This window comes from Rana temporaria, chromosome 12 (assembly GCF_905171775.1).
Source record: "Rana temporaria chromosome 12, aRanTem1.1, whole genome shotgun sequence".
In the NCBI taxonomy this organism is placed as follows: domain Eukaryota; kingdom Metazoa; phylum Chordata; class Amphibia; order Anura; family Ranidae; genus Rana; species Rana temporaria.
The window spans coordinates 39,527,508-39,549,661 of record NC_053500.1 but is presented as its reverse complement, the minus strand read 5'-3'; the positions used below and the strand labels follow the sequence as shown (position 1 = coordinate 39,549,661).

Here is a 22,154-nt window from a genome sequence, read left to right as displayed (position 1 = left end):
TTTCCAACATTCCTGTTCAAACAGAAGCGGATCTAAAGATCGGCGGTCACACATGGATCGAAATTTAGACGGTCCCTGCTCACCATACATTTTACAATCTCAGTAAAATTTCCTTTGGATTTACCAAAGATATGCAACCTTTCTAAACTAGGCCATCAAAGAAGGGTTTTCGTTCAGGCAGGCTGTTGCTCATACTTAGGGGGCTAAAGGAGATTATATAGCTAGATCGTACCCTGCATGGTGAGCTTTACCACCAATGCCCTGGCCTAACAATTGCCCTCTTCCTCTCAGTCCACATTGGTTCAGGGATTTTAGTCCTTGACTAAGGTCACTGCCACAAGGATTAAAGGGGTTGTCCACTAACAGGATGAAATTAGTGCATAGTACAACAATTAGGCTTGCCTCTATGTCCCATCTAAACTACAGATCCAAGTCACTTGTGGAGCAAGATCTGACTAGCTGCAAGCCAGACAAATGTTTTATAGAAAGCACCCACACTGCCAGGAAAAGGGGCCAATAGGCAATGAAAGAGGGGGTCTTATTAGGACTTTAAACAGAACAAAAAAACTTGAGCCGAGTGCAATCTAAACTCTGCACTCATCCCATCCTGCCCAAAAGATGCCCTCGTAGTGATCGGTGCATGCCACTTACTAGTGCTCACTTCACCTTGAGAAAATGAGGAAAGGGGAGATGCAGATTTGTTTTTAGAGCTCACAAGGATGGAAAAATGTGTCAGGAGATACATAGAGGCAGCTGGTGGTTACTGCCGCCTCTTCAAATCCAAAAGCATTTTTAATTTTAACTTTAGATTTAAGTAAGGTAGATAGTAAAAGGTTACATACACTTGTTACTTTAATTGCCTTGCACCAGTAGAAATCTGTGTTAAAGAACGAGCCCCCTGCAGAGAGGACTCTGTTGTGTGAAAGCAGTGGTCTCTCTGCAGAGGTCCGACACTCCCTGTCGGGGGGGTTGGCATGGTGCGACCAGGAATAAGGACTGGCAAAAGGCAGAGAAGTGGTCGGCGAGGGAACTTGCAGGTGTCAGACTTAGCGGTAAGGCCGGCCATAGATGGAGCCAATTTCTTGCCTGCAACCAAGAGGATTAACTTTGGTACATATAGCCTTCACACACGGTTCGAATCTCTGCCAGTTCCTGCTGAAGATTCGAAATGTCTATGGTCAGCTTGAAGGAAGTATTGTGTTCGGCTTTAAGCAAGGCAATTCAAGTAAATATGTACATACCAGTTTCCTTAAATATCCAGTTAAAAATGAAACCTCATTGAGGCTTTGAAGCCAAGACAGGTTTACTTTATACACTAAATGGTTAGAAAACTTGGCACCTCTCTGCATACATCCAACAAGTCCACTTTTCCTGGCTGCCTACATATATTGCAAATACCCATATATATCGTCAACGCACCGGTCCTTGCCAAATGCACTGTGCTAGCCCATAGGCTCTTAATGGCTTTCCTGACTGCAAGATAAGTGTGCAAAATAAAACTAAAAAACGGGGTTACTTTTATTCACAAAAAAATGATTACCACTGAACAGAGGTTTACTCTAAAAACATGAACGTTGAAGAGTAGAAAGTCATACATGGAAACCAATGGAAAGGCAGGGTCAGTACTCCCATGTGCACCAAGTCTTCAAATATCAGAGGCAAGAGCACTTTAGAAGTTAAAGTAACCAAACATTAAATTCTTTCTAAATATAGGTCTTAAATGAAAGAAGAAAAAAAAAGAAAAAACAATCTTTGTAAAAATAAAATAAGGTCAAGCATCAGACTTTTGCATATTAAAAATTAAAAAATGAAATATATTTATATATATTTATAAATCTATAGAAAAAAAAAAAAAAAGGCTCTAGGCCAACGCAAAAATAAAAAATTAAAATGGCAAAGAAAATATTTTATTAACCTCAAGGCTGAAGAGATGGAGGTTAATACACCGCATTCTAAAAGCAGAACCCCAAATGCTGAGGGGAGGGTATGAAAGAAGACACATGACCCCGTGCAAAAGTCTATCAAATAAAAGCTCTTTGTAAAAGGGATGCTTCAAGGGGAGAGGAGGTGCGGGAACGTGGTCTTTGTAGGCACTTCTGTCTTGGTTATGTTCTTCCATGAAAAAGATCTAGAGAGAAAAAAAAAGGGAAAGTCATGAACAGAACTGCATGGGTAAGGAAAAATAAGGAGCAATCGTGCATGCCAGCAAGAACAAGAATGGGATTGGTCAAAGAGAATCACATTTACAAGGGATTTGTTCATACTCTTTCCTTAAAGCGGAGTTCCTGCCACAATTTCACTTTTTATATATAAATACCCCTGTAATACACAAGCTTAATGTATTCTAGTAAAGTTAGTCTGTAAACTAAGGTCCGTTTTGTTAGGTTGTTACAGCATTTAGACACTTTATAAAATAGAAATTGACTGGGGCCATCTTAAGTGTGGGCATCATGAAGCCAGACTGTATGACTTCCTGGATTTCAGCCTTGCAGATCTTGCACATGCTCAGTGCTGCACAAGCAGTGTAAAAGGTTTCAGATCAGGTTTCAATAGCAACGGGAGTGTCAGAGGAAGTTGACACTTCAGACTCCTGGAAAGTTACACCCACTACATTCCCAGGAGTCTGTGCGGTGTAGGTTAGGAAGCTTAAGCACCTCGGTGCAGGAAGTGGGAAGATTAACTATTCTGCCTAGCAAAAACACTTTGAAGGCATCTAAAAAAAAAAAAAAAAAAAATCTTAAAGAACTAATGACTTTTTAAAACTACTGATGTAATGTTATATTTATTGGTGGAACTCCACTTTAAAAAATAATCTTCATGTCTCAGGAGAATTAGTTGCACAGTACCAAGCACTTTGCCTGATCCTGCCATCCTAGAAACAGTTGCAAAGATCGTGCACAGTGTATGGCAGACAAGTGACTGACAGAGCAATCAGCCAATAGTTGGTGAGGGACAGAACAGGTCTCTGACCGACCATCTCTACTTTTGCTTGGCATCTTCCCTGGGAAGATCAGTACAATGCTGCATAAATAAACACACTTTTCTAATGTTTCTAACAGGGCTCCAAGGTGCCTGCAAATTTAACATACTGGTATTTATGGCTATAGCTGGACCCACCAGCAACATCCAGGTTAACAACTTTTGATTTTGGGGGGGTGGGATCAAAGGAACCGGTTGAAAAATGTCAGCTGAACAATGACAGCATCTTTTGAGATACATTAACTATTAGGGTTGTCCCGACACCGATACCAGTATCGGCATCGGCACCGATACCGAGTATTTGCGGGAGTACTTGTACTCCCGCGGATACCTAAATAGAATACTTGCGACACCCACCAACCCCCCCCCCCTGCCGCAACGAATGCCGCCGCCGACCCCGTCGCATACCGCAACAACGCCGCAGCCGCATGGGTTAAACAGTGTGCGGGGAATATCACAGCTTTCATTTGAATAGCTGTAGTATTTCCCGCTGCTTATAGACACACCCCCTTGCTCGGGATCTGTCCAATCCCGAGCAAGGGGGAGTGTCTATACGCGGCGCAGCGGGGAATACTACAGCTATTCAAATGAAAGCTGTGATGTTCCCCGCACGCTGTTTAACCCATGCGGCGGCATCTAGGTATGGGGGGACATGGCTGCATAGGTGGGGGGACATGGCTGCATATGTGGGGGGACATGGCTGCATATGTGGGGGGACATGGCTGCATATGTGGGGGGACATTTAAAAAAAAAAAGTATCGGTATCGGCGAGTACTTGAAAAAAAGTATCGGTACTTGTACTCGGTCCTAAAAAAGTGGTACCGGGACAACCCTATTAACTATTCAGGCAGTTGGGGACACTACAGCAGTCACAATACAAAACCTGGCGGCAGGGGAGATTCCTCCACCCACGCTGTTCAGCATTGATGGATGAATCTACTAGATTCCTCTCATTCAGTAATATCTGATAGCTGGGCCCTTTGTTCTGTGTTTGAGCAATGCAAGCCATGCATTGGTGCTTACGTCCTCTTGGTTGTAGACATTTAGTTTCAAGCATTTTTATTGCATTGGGCTGGTAGTCAGATCCTCAGATACCAAGACCCAGACATCTGATAATCACAATAAAGTGTCATATGTCAAAATGACATTTCAGCTATTATCACAGGCTAGAAAGGAGTCTGTTCTATAGACACCCAATGCCAACTATCTTAAGAAAATCCTGGAAAATCCATGCTGAATGGACAGGGTTTGCAGCCCAAGTACATAATGACATTAGTTTAACGCAGGGGTAGAACCTTTTGACCTTTTTGGGCTGCAAATAAGAATATTAAAGAGATATGGCCAGGAAACAGAATCAAAGGTTTTCTGATCATCAATGGAGAGGAGAAAGCCTTCTTGTGGAGTGCCTCCATCCCATTGGGAGCCAAGCAGTGAAATGAGATTCACGCTCGGCTATGTCCGGAGCTGGCTGGGATCAGCCGAGTGATTGGGCAGCTCTGGCGGAGGCGGTGCCTGAGCATGTCGTGTGATGTCATGGTGCAATGGAGCCAAGCAGAGTGGCCAGAGCCTCACGTGGGGGTCTGCGATATGGGAACAAGGCAGTCTGGGACCAGGACCCTCAGTGCGGTTTAGATTGGAGTGGCCTGTGGTATCACTGTGACTCTCTCTCATGCATATTGTATTTGTTTGTAGCCCAAATACTCCAATTTGCACTTTACTAGTAAGTTTTGGGTGTTATGTCAGTAAATTTCAATCTGGTAGGTTGGAAACACTGGTGTGTAATATATATACATACACACACACACACACACACACACATACACATACATACACACACACACACACACACACACACACACACATACATACACACATACATACACACATTTTGAGCTCAATATTGCGGAAGAGTGGGCGAAAGTTGCCAACCTCACTTGCATCTTTCCCAGGTTTTAGGATGACTGAGACACAAGCTAAAATTCAAGTGTCTGTCCAGGGGGGTGCTATCACGGAGGGCATTGACAAACATAGCCATATAAGAGGAAAGAGGGGCCAAATCTTATAGTAGCAAACGGAGAAGCAATCAGGACCCGTCGCAGAGCACGACTTAAGAAACCAACTTCCAGAACTGTCACCTGAGATAGGTGTGTCAAAAATTCCGACCATTGCGTTTGAGTTTGGGAATGGGAAGATCCGGCCAGGCAGCACTTCTCTGGCGCATTCACCGCTATTGCAAACATAGCAGCCCCAGCAACCCTCAAGGTGTGCATTTGACTAATTGTGCAGCTCTACAAGCCAATCGTTAAAAAAATTGTGATCTCGATTCAACCCCCCCGACAATCTCCAATGCAGAGTTTGACGATTCTTTCATATGTGGAGAGAATTTATCTGCTCACTCAGCTGTCAAAAGAAAGTCTGGGCAGTCTGCCAAGTTTAGTTCAAAGGGATAAAATTCTGTGTGTAAAGAAAAATCTGCCAAGTTTTTTTTAATATGAAACATTGTAACCAACTTCCTTCTTGGATCAAACTAGCAACAGCTGGAGGTCCGCCAATTGCATATGCCTGCCCTAGGGAATACATTTTTTTTTGTCATGTGAAAGATGTTACGCCGCGAGAATCGTGATCCATCTTCTAAACAAAAAAACTGATTCTTATTTTAGCCAGAATCGTGCAGCTCTACTGGCTTGTCAATGTAGTTTTCAATAGCTGCTGTTCTCGCACAGAATCTCTGGTGTCCCTACGGATGTGCATGGGTCGGGCTGGTTTGACTGCTGTGCTTGCACGGCATCCATCTGTGCTGTGGGTTGACACCCCTGGCCTAATGCAACTGAAGGGGCTTAACAGCACAATAATAAACTAGCTAACCTCCATAAAATACATTCCTTTACTAGGAAACCTTAAGTGACTGTTGTGAGAGAAGCATAATGGCTTCCATCTTAAAATTCTACATGGCTTGCTGTGTCTGACATCAATAGTTTGAGACGCAGATCCAGAAAAAACAAAAAATGGCTAAAATTTTATTAACGCTTCATCGCTATACCTGTTCCAGGTCAGCTACTCAGCACTAAAAACATCAGAATGACAGCCAGGAATTTTTATTTTCAAAAGCGACGTCAACAAAGGCAGCCTCCATTAATCTTCCATGCTTTTAGAAGTCCTGGAGTAAAACGTGAATCTTAAAGGTTCCTCTTACCTTGTGCTTAAAGATTTAAGCCATCATGTTATTATCGGCATACAAACGCCCTCCGTGGTCACTGTAACCATCAATTGCATAATCTGGCTCTAAATCACCCATATGATCAAGAGGGATTTCATCATGATACATGGGACGGTAATTGTCATCTGTGGGGAGAGACAAAGTTTTAGTGACCAAGGCATTTAAAGAAAGTGCTGCACAAAAGATCATCTGTCCAAAAGACAACTCCTTGGTCATCCAAAGGAATTTTCCAAACCCACATCTTAAAAACACTGCTCTAATCAAACAGGATTTTTATCACAGAGTTCAACTTAATGGCCCCCACCATAGCAGTTTTAAAAAGAAAGCGTTGCACAGAAAATCCACCACAGTGCCATTTTATTATATTGGACACCGTCCTTAAAATAGAAACCCTACACGTGTCTAATAAGCCCAATAAATAAGATCTGTATATATAAAAAATAAAAAAATCACTCACCATCAGCGTAAGGTTCACCAATGGGGATCATGCTCTGTGCCTAGAAAAAGCATGTTGAAGAAATCAGATACGCAGCCCAAATTTAATGGGTACAGCAGAGATTACAAAGCTGGAGGCTCATTAGGAAATAGAGCAAGATAAGTGCTTACCGCTTCCCAGGCTGCGGGGTCCTGGCGGAAGATGGCATTGGTCAGTTCCACAGACACTCTCTTCCTGTAGTCCGGGTTCTTGTCCTCAGAGATACGGAATAGGACGGCAGCAGCATAGGTAGCTGAGTGATGAGAAAAACATTTTTACGGTTTGACTGGAATAAACCCCAACAGCTTATTGTAAGGAACAGTATAGGAGACATCATTTATTTTTTCGTTTTGAATCAAGTAGGGAAGGGTTAGTTCCTTTTATGTTTATTGTCATCCATGTCCCTGCAAGGAGATTCAAACTGACCCCCTCCCCATAACCACGTGCCGGGTACTTTTCCTTGCGGCAGCTGTTACTTTTGAAATTTGTGCGTAAACAATAAGAGCCGGTTCACACTGGGGGGACTCGTCAGGCGACTCAGCCGCCTGACAAGTCGCGTCCCATTCTATTCAATAGAACCGTTCTAATAGGAGCGACGCAAGTCGCTCCGACTGAGAAAAAGGTTCTTGTACGACTTTGGGGGCGAGTCGGGCGATTTGCATTGACTTCTTTACAGAAGTCATTTTGCAAGTCGCCTCTGAAGTCGTCTTCAGGACGCCTTGCCGAGTCGCCCCTGAAGTCGTGCCGCCCCAGTGTGAACCGGCTCTAAAAATACTGTATTTATTGGCGTATAACTTTCACTTTTTTCACCCTGCAAGTAGTGTGTGTAAAAAAACGCCGATAATGTAATTTGGGCTGCCTCGGAGAGAACGGAGAGGGGGGCGGGACGAGCGCCGTCAGATTACTACATACAGCGAGAATCTCCTGTTTACTCAGAGTCCTCTGTAATAGGAAGTCACGTCTCCTGGGCCGGCATTGGACCAGTGTTCTGTCCATCATAGAAGCCGGTCCAGGAGGCGGGACTATATTAAAGAGGCCGCCGAGTAAACATTCTCGCTGTATGTAAACCGACAGGCTGCATTCATGGCAATGGGAAGGCTGCAGATGGGCATTAATGGGCAATTGTGAGGCTACAGATCGGCATTAAGCTGCATTGATGGACAATGGTGAATCTGCAGATGGGCATTGATAAAGCTGCATTGATGGCCACTGACCCTTATTTTTCTTCAAAGTTCTTAATTTAAAGCGGATGTGCCAGTAAAAAAAAAATATTAAAAGCCAGCAGCTACAAATACTGCAGCTGTTGACTTTCTAATATTAGGACACTTGCATGTCCTGGGGTCCAGCGCCGTCCACAGCAGAGGACGAGCGATCGCTCGTCTCTCTGCTGCTCGCCCCGCCATCCTCAGTGAGGGAACCAGGAAGTGAAGCGCTCCGGCTTCACTACCCGGTTCCCTACGGCGCATGCGCGAGTCGCGCTGCGCCCGCCGATTGGCTCACACGCTGTGTGCTGGGAGCCGAGTGTTCCCAGCACACAATGGGGGACAGACAGGAAGTCTGGAAAAACCCGTCTTTTGCCCGAGACGTGTGACCGGAAGTGGGTGCAAATACCTGTCTTTAGACAGGTATCTGCACCCCCCTCCCCCCTGAAAGGTGTCAAATGTGACACCGGAGGGGGGGCGGGTTCCGATCAGCGGGACTTTAGGGTGGAGAACCGCTTTAAGTTTTCCTGAAACTTCCCTCTTAAAATGAAGGTTATATACATGTGTGTTATATGCCGATAAATACGGTAAGTCCTGTCATCCACCACAGCAGACAGACTTGTGGTGATCACTGAACACATAGTCCGCCACCCCCTGAAAGTCTGTACCTCTAAAGTCAAGTAGTTGGAAGAAGAGTCTACAGAAGTCTGGAATTGCATCTGCGATCCACTGATCACATTTGCAACGCTTCACCGAAAAAATAAATGCAGGTTTTGTTTTCTGCAAACGTGCATTTTTTTGTGAAAAGTGGACCTCTAAAGATTTTCGACTAACAGATTGTAGGCACCAACCTGCAAAAGGTGCCTAGAGAGTCTGCAAACGTAAAAATACCTCCATGGAGCTTGCACAACCATGACTTATATTCCCAAGTAGCATATAACATCTAAAGTAATTATATAAATGGTGTCCAGCTTACCTGTGCCCTCATTATGGGAATGCAGGAGTTCCATCAGAGGAGCAGACGCACCCTCGGCATCAATGGTGTCGGCTGCTTCTTTATCCTGAGCCAATTCACAGAGCACTCCAGCTGACACTCGTTGAATGTTTTCCACGGGTGAATACAGGAGCTGTCCAAAAAAAATAGCATGTTACTGAAAATGCCAACACCCTGAAAGACACTGGGGCTGCTGTGTTGGACGGACCCTTACAGCACCAGCTGCTGCTAGTACTCTGAATAATGGAGTCTATAGACTATACAAGAAGTTTGCTAGGAGCCATTCCATAAACTGGAACAACTGACCAGGCTATTCAAGGCAAGGCTGCCGGTACATGGCTGCTTATGGGCTAGGAATGGAGCACCACTTAAGCCAACTGGGCATTGTAAGGATCAGGGCCATTAGTTGGGCTAGTGTACACGGCCTTTATTTTTTACTCTGACCATGGTTTAGGAAACAAGTTTGGATAGATGAGACGTGCAAATTTTGAATATGGTACTGGATCCTATGCAGGGCTCAAGTCCTACGGGAACGCGTGGGAACGGCGTCCCTGCACTTTTTTCACAGCAGGAACGCAGTTCCCTTTGCAGGACTAGAGCAGCCGAGAGCAGCCGAGCTGCCCGAGCCAATCCTTCACTAAGCGGCGATGCCCAGCTCGAGTCACTGTCAGGGCAGGCGAACCTTAGTAATCCTTTATGTTACTGGCCGCTTCCTGTATATGGATTCATCAGGTACTGTGCGGGTATTCCGTCACTTCCTCGATGCCGCAATGTCTCCTGGGAGCTTTTGTCATTGTTCTTAGGAGACATTGCGGAGGTCTGCCACGAGTTATTGCGGGATTTAGAAAGAACTTGCTTTTAGTAATCATGCATACGATTTATTTATTTTTGGTGGGGGAGTGGATCTTGGCTGGGAGTTCCCACACTTTTTTCTCCAGGACTTGACCCCTGATCCTATGAAGCAAAGTGCACAGCCTTTTATTGCAGAATTTTCTTTCTTTACACCATTATGAACTGCTTGTATTATTCAGCAAGCCAATATGAAGGCAAACAAAGACAGCTTGAAAACTACTCAAATGAAACCAATTTTCCTTCCCCAAGACATGCCAAGCTTGACCTGCTTGCGAGTCCAAGCCCATGTACCCTAGGCCTTGGTAACCTATGACCAATAACAGATTGTCATTTCAGGACGACATGTTGATGGGACTTCAATTACATCTTCGCCAGGAGCAAAGAAAAAAAATTGTAAAGCACCAATTCTGTGAAGCTTCACTGGCTCAGGCCTGTATAAAAGCAAGGATTTCCCCTTCAACGAGTACCAAGAAAACAACTCACAACACAAGAATGCAACAAGAGCCCCAAGCCAAGGGTTAGGATAAAATGCTTTAAAGCAGGGTTTGACAAATTTGCTTGGAATCGAGGAGCCAGCTAAAAAAGTTAGGAGCCAGAAAACACACCCATCCCGACGAGCTCGCGCGCAGAAGCGAACACATATGCGAGTAGCGCCCGCATATGTAAACGGTATTCAAACCACACGTGAGGTATTGCCGCGATCGTTAGAGCGAGAGCAATAATTCTAGACCTCCTCTAACTCAAAACATGCAGCCTGTAGAATTTTTTTACATGTCGCCTATGGAGATTTTAAAGGGTAAAAGTTTGTCTGCATTCCACGAGCGGACGCAATTTTGAAGCGCGACATGTTGGGCATTAATTTACTCGGCGTAACATTATCTTTTACAATTAAGAAAAAAAAAATTGGCATAACTTTACTGTTGTCTTATTTTTAATTTAAAAAAAAGTATTTTTTCCCCAAAAAAGAGCGCTTGCAAGACCGCTGCACAAATACGGCGTGACAGAAAGTATTGCAACAATCGCCATTTTATTCTCTAGGGTGTTTGAATAAAAAATATATATAATGTTTGGGGGTTCTAATTAGAGAGAAGGAGATGGCAGTGAAAATAGTGAAAAATGACATTAGAATTGCTGTTTAACCTGTAATGCCAACGGCCACAATCAGATGGCGCCAGCTCACAGAAGGAAGAGCTTGGGACTTCACAAGGCCGCAAAGCCGCGGCGGGGGAAGGTGGGGGCGCACGGAGACACAGGATCCTGTGCCTCCGTGCGTCCCTACTGCGCGATTGCGGCGGGCCCGCGGCGGCCGGTAATTGAGGCCACGGCTTCGCAGCCTTGTAGGCCGCAAAGCCGCGGCCTTAATTCACAGCGGGCGCCAGGTCACAATTTGTCGCAATTGCGACCTGGCGCCTGGATATTGTCGACCCCTGCTTTAGAGCCAACTAGTTTGAGGGGCATAAAGTACCCCTTCATCAGGGTTTAAAAACATTAAAAAGCCGATATGGATTTAGAAGGAAACTCTTCAGCACACAATGGGGGTTATTTACGAAGGACAAATCCATTTTGCACTACAAGTGCAAATTGCACTTGGAAGTGCAGTCGCTGTAAATCTGAGGGGTAGATCTGAAAGGAGGGGAAGCTCTGCCAATTTCATCATCCATGCACGTGCAAGCTAAATCGCTGTTTTCCTTGCATGTCCCCCTCGGATCTACAGCGACTGCACTTCCAAGTGCACGTTCGTAAATAAACCCCCCCCCCCCCCTCAATATGTATTCAGTTGTATATTGAATGTACAAAACAACCTCAAGTGTTGCTAGTGTAAAGCAGGCCATAGATTATGCGATATTTTCCTGCACCACAATTCCCCCCCCCCCCCATCAACACTGTGGAGCCATGTGTTCTCCTGGCAGGGAGTAGCAAAGAGCCACCCGATGGGAAAACAGTAATGATTACTGCTAACAGCTATAGCCACTGGCAATAAGCAAATGCTAAAAATTAAACATGCTGGTTGTACCCAAATTGATTGATCGACTTTGGTACAATTAGCCTGCCCATAGATGGATTGAATCTTGGCTGGTCCTTGCTGACCCAATGTCCAGCTTTATTGTCCGTATGCCAAATCAGTGGGCACCACCGCAGTAATTCCAGCTTACAGAACAAAGAGCATGGCAGTCCGTTTCAAAACCACAAAGAGAACTCAAAGCAAAAAAGAGAACTCAAAGCAAAAAAGAACCATCTTTAAAGGATCACACAGCACTATCTACTATATTGATTCCCCAACCAATCGCTGATAAATCCTTTTCTTTAACAGTGCAGCCTGCCCACCACCGTGCCGGAAATATGGATCAAGTTAATGGAACAATTAGCTGCACAAATTACTAATTAATGAGGCTGCGTGTTTCCAGCTGAGGACTTCCATGCAAATCAATGATGGCGTGCAGGATCCAGCTCTGGAATGTCCGGGGACTGCTGGTAAAGTGAGCACTCTCTGCAGCAGACCTGTGAGATGTGTCAGCATATATTACAGAGAGATAGGATAGTGGTGGGCGCTAATGATGGTTAAGAAGCCAAGGTCAGAAACGGGTCACATGGAGGCCACCGCAGTGACTGACAATGCAGAAACTCTTCCGTGCCAAGATATTTTGCAGTGTGTGCAGGGGAGCTCATTACTGCCATTCTAAAGATAAAATCCATATCCTAGAACTGATCCCAAAATCTGCAGCGGGACTAAATATTTCATTTATATTACATTGCAATGGCTAGCTTCTTTTAGGAAATATTGGTTTCCGAGCCGTCACAAAGGTTCTACTTCACAAAATGAGAATATGTTTAGCCAAACAAGTAGTGCCCGGCATCACAAGAGCAGGCAACACATTAGACTAGGTGGCTTTTCCAGATTCTCCCAAAAAAGTGAGGTCCAATTGACATGAGGCATAAAGACCATCAGTTCTTTAAAGCCCAACTTCCCTATAAAAACACTGCATGGGTCAAGTTCTCGTTTTTGTCTAAGATAGAGGAGAACGTTAATACTCGCCTAATCCTAAGCTTCACCTGCAAGCAAGGCTGTATCCTGGCCTAGGCCAACAAGGCCCAGGCCTGGGGCAGCACGGACAGTGTCCCCGCCGGCTTGCGCTACACTGTTAGGTAAATTAGTTTAGCACCCCCATAAATCTGCCGCACTGCTTCCAGTATGTGGGCGGTTGGCATTCTGCAACTGTGGGGGCGTTGCTTCAAATTTTTTACCATCCCTGTCCCATTGCAGAGATTTCCCTTCACTTCCTGTCCCATAGCCAAACAGGAAGTGAGGAAATATATGCAAATTAAGGGAATCCATTGCCCCCCCCCCCCCCCCCCCAGGCCATCAGAACTAGTGTCCCCACTTGAAAATTTCAGGGTGGGTCTTAAATCGCAAGGGGTGTGGCCTTGACAGGAAGGGGTGGGTCATATTTAAATTAGGGGGTGCATGAGTATATTCAGGTCTAGGGCAGCACCCAACCTTAAATACATCTCTGCCAGCAGTGCTCCCCCGCGATCCAGAGCAAGTCTATGGGCACGATGACGTCAGGAACAGTCCACTGCACTAGACTGTGGAGGGGCAGGAGCCACAGGGACCAGTCTAGCGCTGGGAGGATCAGGCAAATATGTATTCTCCAATCCCCAACCAGTGATGGCGAACCTCGGCACCCCAGATGTTTCGGAACTGCATTTCCCATGATGCTCATGCACTCTGCAGTGTAGTTGATCATGGGAAATGTAGTTCCAAAACATCTGGGGCGCCAGGGTTCGCCATCACTGTCCTAGACCAAAACAAGAAGTTGACCTGTGTAGTGTGGGCATGGCGCCACTGCATGGGAAAGACCCCCCCCCCCCCCCCCCCCCCCCTCAGTTGAGCTTTAAAAAAAGCCCCTATAAACAAGTCAGAATCGTTACAAGGGCCTACATCGGGTGTGCAGCATCCAGCCTTACCTGTACAAACAAGGGGATGGTGTTGAGCTTGTAGATCTCCATGCGGTTCATGGGGTCCCTTGCCAGGATATGAAGAGCTCCAGTGCAGCCTTCCACAATCTCCTCCATTCTGACACCATCCTGGGAAAACAGAAGGCAAAGTTTTGCAAACAGCCGATTGTCATTATTGAATTTCCCCAAGTATGCAGATTAGCTCTTTCCCACCTTTTTAACCTGGGGGAACCCTTAATTTTCTTGGGCTCAGGGACCCCTAATTACTATATCTACAACTCACAGAGTATTAGTGAAATTGTTTCTAGGAAGGATTGTTTACTCACTGGGCACAGTTTGCGCTCCCCCTAAAATCTAAACTGTAATCTGCCCCTTTATTTTGAAAATTTGGAGATCCCTGAAAGACACCATGTAAATAAAATAACCTGCAGCAATTTGTTTTAGACCCCTTTCACACTGAGGCGCTTTGCAGACGCTAGAGCACTAAAAATAGCGTCTGCAAAGCGCCCATCCTTTCACTCCAATGTGAAAGCCAGAGGGCTTCCACACTGGGGCGCTGCACTGGCAGGACATCGAAAAAAGTATTGCAAGAAGCTTCGAGACACTTTAGGATCGGTGTATACACCACTTCTAAAGCGCCTCTGTCCATTGAAATTGATAGCGCCATCTAATCTGCAAATGTGGGAAACATACTGCACAGGTCTCAAAATAAATACAGTGATGCTGTGAAGTACAAAACGGATTCAAACTAAACATGCTGCTGCAGCAAAAAATGTCAGATATAAACATTAAAACAAATAAAAAAAAAAGGAATAAGCTGCGCTGCATGAACTTGCTAATGATCAAGATAAATGATATTGAATAAACAAATAACTATACTGTCTAATCGCCTTTTAACTCTTTTGGCCACTAGCGGGGGGTTAAAAGCGCCCAGCTAATGGCCGAAAAGCGCTGCTAGAACTACAATAAAGCGCCGCTAAAAGTAGCAGCGCTTTACTGCCGACGCCCGGGCGCTGCCAGTGTGACAGGGCTCCAACACACACACTGTATAAACTAACACACCATTTAGGTTACCCATTTGCATGCTATGCTGGCTTCTCACATGTCATTACCACCTGTCTACACCTGGAATGAGCAGCACAGCGACTAATAAGATTGCCAAACTGGAAGACTATACTGTCCGAGGCCAGCAATTCAATGGGCTGCTGTACTGCCAGCTTACCAATCAAGAGACCTCTTAGCTTTAAGACCATATCCTTTTTGTAGTGAAAAAAAAACAATTATGTTGTAGGTTAGAAACAATAAAAGCTTCATTGCAAAGTCCACTCAGAACGGAAATTTCAATTTTGAATTGGTTGGCACCAATGCGTTGCATAACCTGCCAGCCTGTAATCTCTCAGATCCTAGTGACTGCTGAAATGTTCTCATTTAGCAGTAAATGATCTGTTGGGTAGATACCCAACAGATCATTTACTGCTAAATGAGAACATTTCAGCAGTCACTAGGATCTGAGAGATTACAGGCTGGCAGGTTATGCAACGCATTGGTGCCAACCAATTCAAAATTGAAATTTCCGTTCTGAGTGGACTTTGCAATGAAGCTTTTATTGTTTCTAACCTACAACATAATTGTTTTTTTTTCACTACAAAAAGGATATGGTCTTAAAGCTAAGAGCACATACCTAATGGCCCCTTGTACACAGCAAGATCAGTCCTTAAATAGTTTGTATTGCATTTCAATGTATACAGACATACAAACGCTTATGTTCGCATTGGCCTGAGTGTGTGCCTGTGCCACCCTCAGATTTTACACACTGGTTCCAAATTAAACATTTATGTGCCAGTGGCACGGAATGACTTCAGCTTCAGTCATTCTGCAGCACACATGTACTTTATATAATAATGTATACATTTGCAGCGGTGGTGTATATACAGAATGACCCAGGTCAGTCCACCCCTTGACCACTGATGTTTGCATAAGACAGCCCCTGAGCAGCAGTGACAGTAAATGGGGTCTATTTACAATGTACATGTAAACATCAGCACAAATTGTCTCACGCATACAGCGTAAAATACGGTCCAAGCGGCACTATGAATGCAGAATTTTTTAGTTTTGATTTATGCAGCTAAATACTGTGTGAACTGATGTGAACGCAGCAAATTGTAGGTCAACATGTATGAGCCTTAATTCTGTGCAATACGAGACAGAAAAGTACAAAACTTGCAACCTTTTGAATAATTTGACACTCCAAAGCAATGACTGAGCACACACAATACTTATCTAGATTCCTGCAGCATCGATCCAATGCTGCAGCAGTCCCCTGCTGGCTCTACACCGAGAACTGAGCGATCAAAGACCAGCAATTGCTCAGTCCTTGGGTCTGCTCTGAGCACCGAGTGGTGGCTGTCAGTCACCAGCTCTATGCTGCGCCCCCTCCCCAGCTGGGTGTGAGCATTGGAGGGGCAGAAGCAGCTGAGTCAGACACTCAGCTGCGTGCCACCCAGGCATCTGGGCCGATCTAGGCATTGTAGGGATCCTTGTAGAGCACAGGTGTCAGACACAAAGCCCGCGGCCCGAATCCAGCCCTCCAGGCCATTTCATGTGGCCCTCGCACCTCTACTGCAGCTGCAGGAAAGCTCCAGCCCTCCTCGGGTCCTACTCCAGACCCTTACTTTCTGCTTTCAAGCAATGCATCCATCTTCTTCCCAGCAGCAGCATAAGGAAAGGAGGGTGCACTGTGATGTAAGGGAGAGTGGGGGGACTCAACTTCTGATGGTGGGATGGCTCTTGACATTCAATGTAAGGGGATGCGCTGGACATCTAATCTTCGAGATACAACCGGCCCTTTTGAGAGCAATTATAATGCTAATGCGGCCCACAATGAAATCGAGTTTGACACCCCTGCTGTAGAGCATAGGCTGGCTCCTTGACATCAGCCAAAAACTAGCTTTAGGAGTCTAGGCAGAACCAAGTGCACTCCTGTGACCCACAGGAGAAGTACAGCCAAAAAAGCATGCAACTGCCTTTAAAATGGTAAATAAGGCACCCCCTCTATACACTAAAATGAACACCAACTTCTGCACTACAAAACATGACCTTGGATGGAAGCCATCACCGTTTGCATCACTGTCTCACCGTATATGGCTGTTGGGTTCCTGAAGCCGCATGCCTCTGTGCATCCTGGTGAGCTTTAACAAGCAGCTGGACCAGGCGGGGGATGACGCCAGCATCATGTAGTGGGGCATGGTTGGCAGGGCACAATGCCAGATTTCGGATCAATCCAATGGTTGCCTGTTAAAAGAGAAAAAAATATATATAAATAAAACTCAACTGTTGCAATGAGGCTGAAGACAGACCTGTAAAAATCCCTAGAACCAAACATATGCGCAAAGGATGAGAGTAGAGGAGATGGTTACCATTTAGGTTCCACTTTGCATAAGGTTATAATAAACATGTTAACCCATGGAAGAGGCTGCCATCTCTAAGCTGCTCGCTTTACATTGCTTCCTTTGTGTAAAATACCTGGTGATCCTACCAGTCCATTTTAAAATGGACAGTGCTAGGCATAGAAGTACATCTATCCCAGCATAGTCCATGTTCTGGATGTGCCGGGAGCATAGCCTGCCTGTCTTCCAATGGTCAGACTTGTGAGCTGTATGCCTTTCTTTTCCCCCTCAAGTGTGTTGCAGCGTTTGCTCACTGTGCTCCTCCTCCTGGAGTTATTACTAGAAGATCCAAGGAAAGCAAATTTCTTCACTACCCTCTATACCTGGACTTATTACTACAGTACAAGGACTCTTTAAAAGTTCCCATTGGCCATTCGAGTGGACCAACCAACTGTTAGAATTCCACTAAAATCGGTACATTCCTGAAGTAAGGAAGGGCAATGATGAATATGATCAAATGCCTTTACACAAAAAGGACATTGTTGCCTACCTTGACCAGTGGCCACTGGTAGGGTTGGCCAATCAGCTTGACAATGGCTGGGATGCCATAGTGAAGTCGCACAGAGTTCTGAGCCACCTCTGCATCCGGGTGACGGCTGGTGAGATGGCGCAAGGCGCAAACTGCTGGCTCTGAGATGTCATCTTTGTCACTCGCTCTCAGGATGGTGTGAATCAAAGACTCCACTCCGTTGCTTTGGGTGACCAGGGTTTTGTTGCGGCTGTTGTTGCAAGTCAAGTTGGAGAGGGTGCCGGTGGCACAAGTGAGGACGTTCACGTCATCTGAGCTTAGCTGGTTCACCAGAATCTTCAGTACATTGTCTAGGCCTTCCTATAAACACAAAAAAACAATATTGTATTAAACACACTGGAAACCAGCCATTTACTTGTATTAGGTGGATAACACTTAAGATAAAAAGGTTTAAAGAAGGGGGGGGGGGGCAGAAAGAGGAAGGGGACTGGAGTCACTGTGTCTACTCATTTGTTCAATGTATGAATTTCAGCTTTAGCTATTGGACTTTTTATTTTTTTTTAAAGGCTTTTCAGCAAAATAAATGGGCACAGTCAGGGAAAAGGTGCCTACAATCCCCAGCTGCTGGCTTGAAATTGGCAATATACAGGCATTTCCCGAGTTACAAACATCTGACTTGCATAGGACTCAAATAAAGCAAATCGTTGACCTTCTAAATCCTTTACAGTAAAATACTGCCACTATATACCTTTTTGGACTGATCTATATAGTACAGTCATGTGAAAAACTGCAGGGTTTGCCTGAGTGCTGAGTTTCAGGTAGGAGGAAATTTCAACTATAGCCCATGTCCTCATGCTATTATGGGAGGTGGATCATCCATCAAGAAGCGACATCCCACCCACTGTTTTTTAGTTACTGGGCATGGAGGAGGGAGGGACTGGGCTTTCATTTAGGATCTGCATACACATGTGTGATGTCAATATCATGTGACCTGAAAAGCTCAGCAAGGAAATTCTCTCCAGCAATAGAGATCAAACTGAGAATGTGCAGCTTTACTACCATTACTTGTCTTATCTGGCCTTGCCAAGAGACCCTGCAGGAGGGGGAAGATCTATGCATAGAGTATCAAAGAACCCTTCTGCACAATGCAGAGGTTTAACCCCTTAAGTTTCACAGCGAGTACAAAAAGCATGCCATTCTGCATATACAGACAGATTCCGGTTGTAGGTTTAGTACGACTTTAAGAATGGAGGCAGCGTGACGTCATGCTGGTACCGGAAACCGCTGTGCGGCCGTCTTGCTGCTCACTGCATGCTGTCACCTACTGTCCGGAGGGACCCGTCAGCAATCCCACATAACTGCATGGGCAGTTAAAACTTCCCTATGCTATCCAAAATTGTATTTATTTTCTGGCTGGAGGTGCACTTGAATTTGTATGAAAATTGTAACCGGTAAATGTTTTTTTATTTTACCTTTACAGAAAAATCTTGAGGGTGAACTTACATAGGAACCCCTCCTCAAAAAGCAGTACACCCCACCAAGTCCCGGAGCATGGTGATCCCCCGCTAGGAGACATCGGGTCACCGCCTCATTGGTCGAGGGCTTAGAAATTCCCACAGGTTAATCTCCAAAAAACATACCTTGTCAGGAGGTACATTTAGGAGCATTCTAATTGGTCAGCGGCATCACATGTACGACGCCGACCAATCAGAACCCATGTAGCTTGTTTTATCACCGCAGGTGAAGGAGGAAAAGCCACCAGGATTTCAAATCCTTGGACTGGTACAGCAGCCATACGAGCCATCAATGCGGGTGGATCACCAGACTCCAGATTAGCGGGACCGGTGGGATGGGGAGGGTCCCGTGTAAATTCACCTTACAGATTTTCTGTAAACTTTAAGAACAAACCTACAAAATCCATTTTGTTCGTAACCCTGGAACAGCCTATCTATAGAAATAGACACAAAATTACACATTTCCTTTCATTGGGATCATTCTCACGATTGCACAATGCTCCAATCATGATCCCGAATAGATGCCACTACATGCTACTTGTTTGGCTCATGCCGTAAAGAGGCCAATCGTGCCAGGATGATTATGGGTCACTTGCTACTCTTCCTTATTAAATTGCTAGTGGTCTTGGTTCCAAGTGAGATACCCAACTTCCCCCAATTGGTTAAATCACTCAGTAACAAAATATTAAAAATTGCCCGTGTCGTTCTAGCTCCAGACCTTCCATTACAGAGGTGTGATCTCAGCCCAATATATCATCTCCTCCGCATTATCCAGGGAGTGATTAGAGCTGTAATTGGGAATACATGGGACAAGCCGAGGTGTGGCACTCATAAACCACAAACCTTTGCAGGCAATCAGGGATTATTACAGGTAAGGTGTGTGCTCACTCTCACAAGTCAACACACCCATGTTTGCTTTATGCTCATAATAAAAGTTATTGAGCATGTCATTGGAGTGAGATCTGGGTGGAGCAGGGCTTTACAGAATGACTACAGCAGAAGGAATCTAGGACACTCCGATTTTGAAATGTGTCAATATAAAAAGCAATATTTAAAAAGACACAATATAGCAAATACATACTTTGAATTGCTGCAATAATGTCACATGTGTTCAATGGTACCCCCAGAAGCAAGGTATTATATACTGTTGTAGTGGGCCATGTACACATGCGATTGGGGTGAACTGAGATCAGCAGTAAAGCGTGTAGGGGTTATCCCACCACAACAGACCAGAGTGGAGTGAATGAGTCCTTAAAATGTTAGATGGAGATAGAGATAATAGAGGAGATAGAGATAATATTATTATATTATATATAGAATATTTATCTCCATCTTTCTATCCCCTGTCTGTCTCATGTTACACGTTTGGCATTCCATATTTGCGTTGCCATCAAATTATACAGATCTATAGGATTAGCCACTAGAGGGGGCATGGCTCAGTACTATCGTTGTCTCTCTCAACTGTTGATATGACTGCTTAAAAAAAGAGTGCATTGCTTCTATGGGTCCTCCAACTTCTATAGTGGTTGTAATCTAACTGCTCCTATGTAGCACTGTAAAGCATGAAACAGATTAGGATTCTGGATCGTCTCCCAGAAAGCATCAAAATGCTAAAATGTAGTCAGCCAGGCAACTAGCTTTCTCCAGAGGTGGCCAGCAATTGTAGCCTACATACCTTGTATAAAAGATTTGCTTCAAATGATCAAAAAAAATCTGGATGTCTTAAGAGATCAGTTATTGGCTATAAGCTCTACGCCCAGCTTTAGAACAAAGCCTCCTAAAAAAACATCTATTAGAAATGACTGAACCCCCCCCCCCCTTTACAACTAACCCCATAATTAGCACCCTCACAATGGTCACATGATTGGTACCCCATTCCACTGGCTCCCTATAAGAAGCCTTGCCTGAGAGCCATTGGTGACAGCTTAGAGCGCTCTCACCACACAACCTCATGCACCATAAAATGCATTTGTGCTGCGGCTGGAAATTAATGCCCACCTTTCTTGAAACAGAGCTTCACCCACAAGGGAAAGCTCCCCCTCCCGTCAGTGCCATACTTGGCCCTTTTTGACAGGTACCCGCTCCCACTGCCAGGTAATATCACCATCGGTGATCTACAACATTTCTGGCCCCTCCTCGACACCCACGTCCCAGAGGACAGCAGGACCATTCAGAAAGCACAGGGTGACTTGCGCATTCGCAGTAGGGAACTGGCTGCAAAGCCAGGCGTCTCCACCCAAAGCCAATTGACGAATTGGGACGGTGTGCCGACATCGCAGAATCCCTGGACAGGCAAGTGTCCTTATATTAGTGCTAGTTCACACTAGACGCAGTTGGTTCAGTTCCCTGTCCTTTTTTTTCCCTGCACTAATTTTCCAATGGCTCTAATTCACAGCAGTCCCGTTTTTTTTTCTGCACCGAAAATTTACTGAACTGCATCTGGTGTGAACTGGCCCTTAAAAGTCAGCAGCCACACACACACACACACACACACACACACACACACACACACACACACACACACACACACACACACACACACACACACACGCTTCTCCTCTGTCCAAATGTTAGGAAGCGTTATTCTAGGCTGGACTACTCTCTCCATGCAGCCAATAAACACCAACCTCCCAAGGTCAGCCACCTGAGTGATCCGAATGATTCACTTCTTTGCACAGTGGACAGAAGAAAGAATTACAGCCCCAATCCATCACCCTTTCCCCTCTTTACATCAGCTCACTTCTCTGAAATCCACTTACCTTTTTTGACTTTGTAAATCATTTTTATTCCCATTAAGGCAAGAAAATGGAGAACTCACAGAGGCTTATTTAATAAGGCAGAGCAAAGAAAAAAAAAAAAAAAAAAAAATGACATTGTAGTCCGAAATAGGCAATCAAAGCATCAAGAAAGCTGAATGCTGAGCAAACAGCCAAATCGGATACTAAATTAAATTATATATTTTATTTTAAATGCATACATATTTTTTCCGCAAATAGGTGCAGGTACTCCTCCCTTCTGAGTCACACCGTCTCCGTCCCCCACCCATCTC

At 44.9% G+C, this 22,154-nt stretch overlaps 1 protein-coding gene across 1 annotated transcript in view; it reads right to left on the bottom strand.

Annotated features, from left to right (window-relative positions):
* Positions 1-1,889: 1,889 nt before the first annotated feature.
* Positions 1,890-22,154, bottom strand: part of LOC120919088 (junction plakoglobin) — a 103,550-nt gene continuing 83,285 nt past the window's right edge. Inside the window, exons 8-15 of the mRNA XM_040331087.1 lie at positions 17,613-17,951; positions 16,812-16,967; positions 13,686-13,805; positions 8,850-9,000; positions 6,803-6,924; positions 6,654-6,693; positions 6,173-6,321; positions 1,890-2,128 (exon numbers count right to left, since the gene is read on the bottom strand). Coding sequence (XP_040187021.1) covers positions 6,188-6,321; positions 6,654-6,693; positions 6,803-6,924; positions 8,850-9,000; positions 13,686-13,805; positions 16,812-16,967; positions 17,613-17,951 — 1,062 coding nt within the window. The 3' untranslated portion in view covers positions 1,890-2,128; positions 6,173-6,187. The remainder of the gene's footprint in view (positions 2,129-6,172; positions 6,322-6,653; positions 6,694-6,802; positions 6,925-8,849; positions 9,001-13,685; positions 13,806-16,811; positions 16,968-17,612; positions 17,952-22,154) is intronic.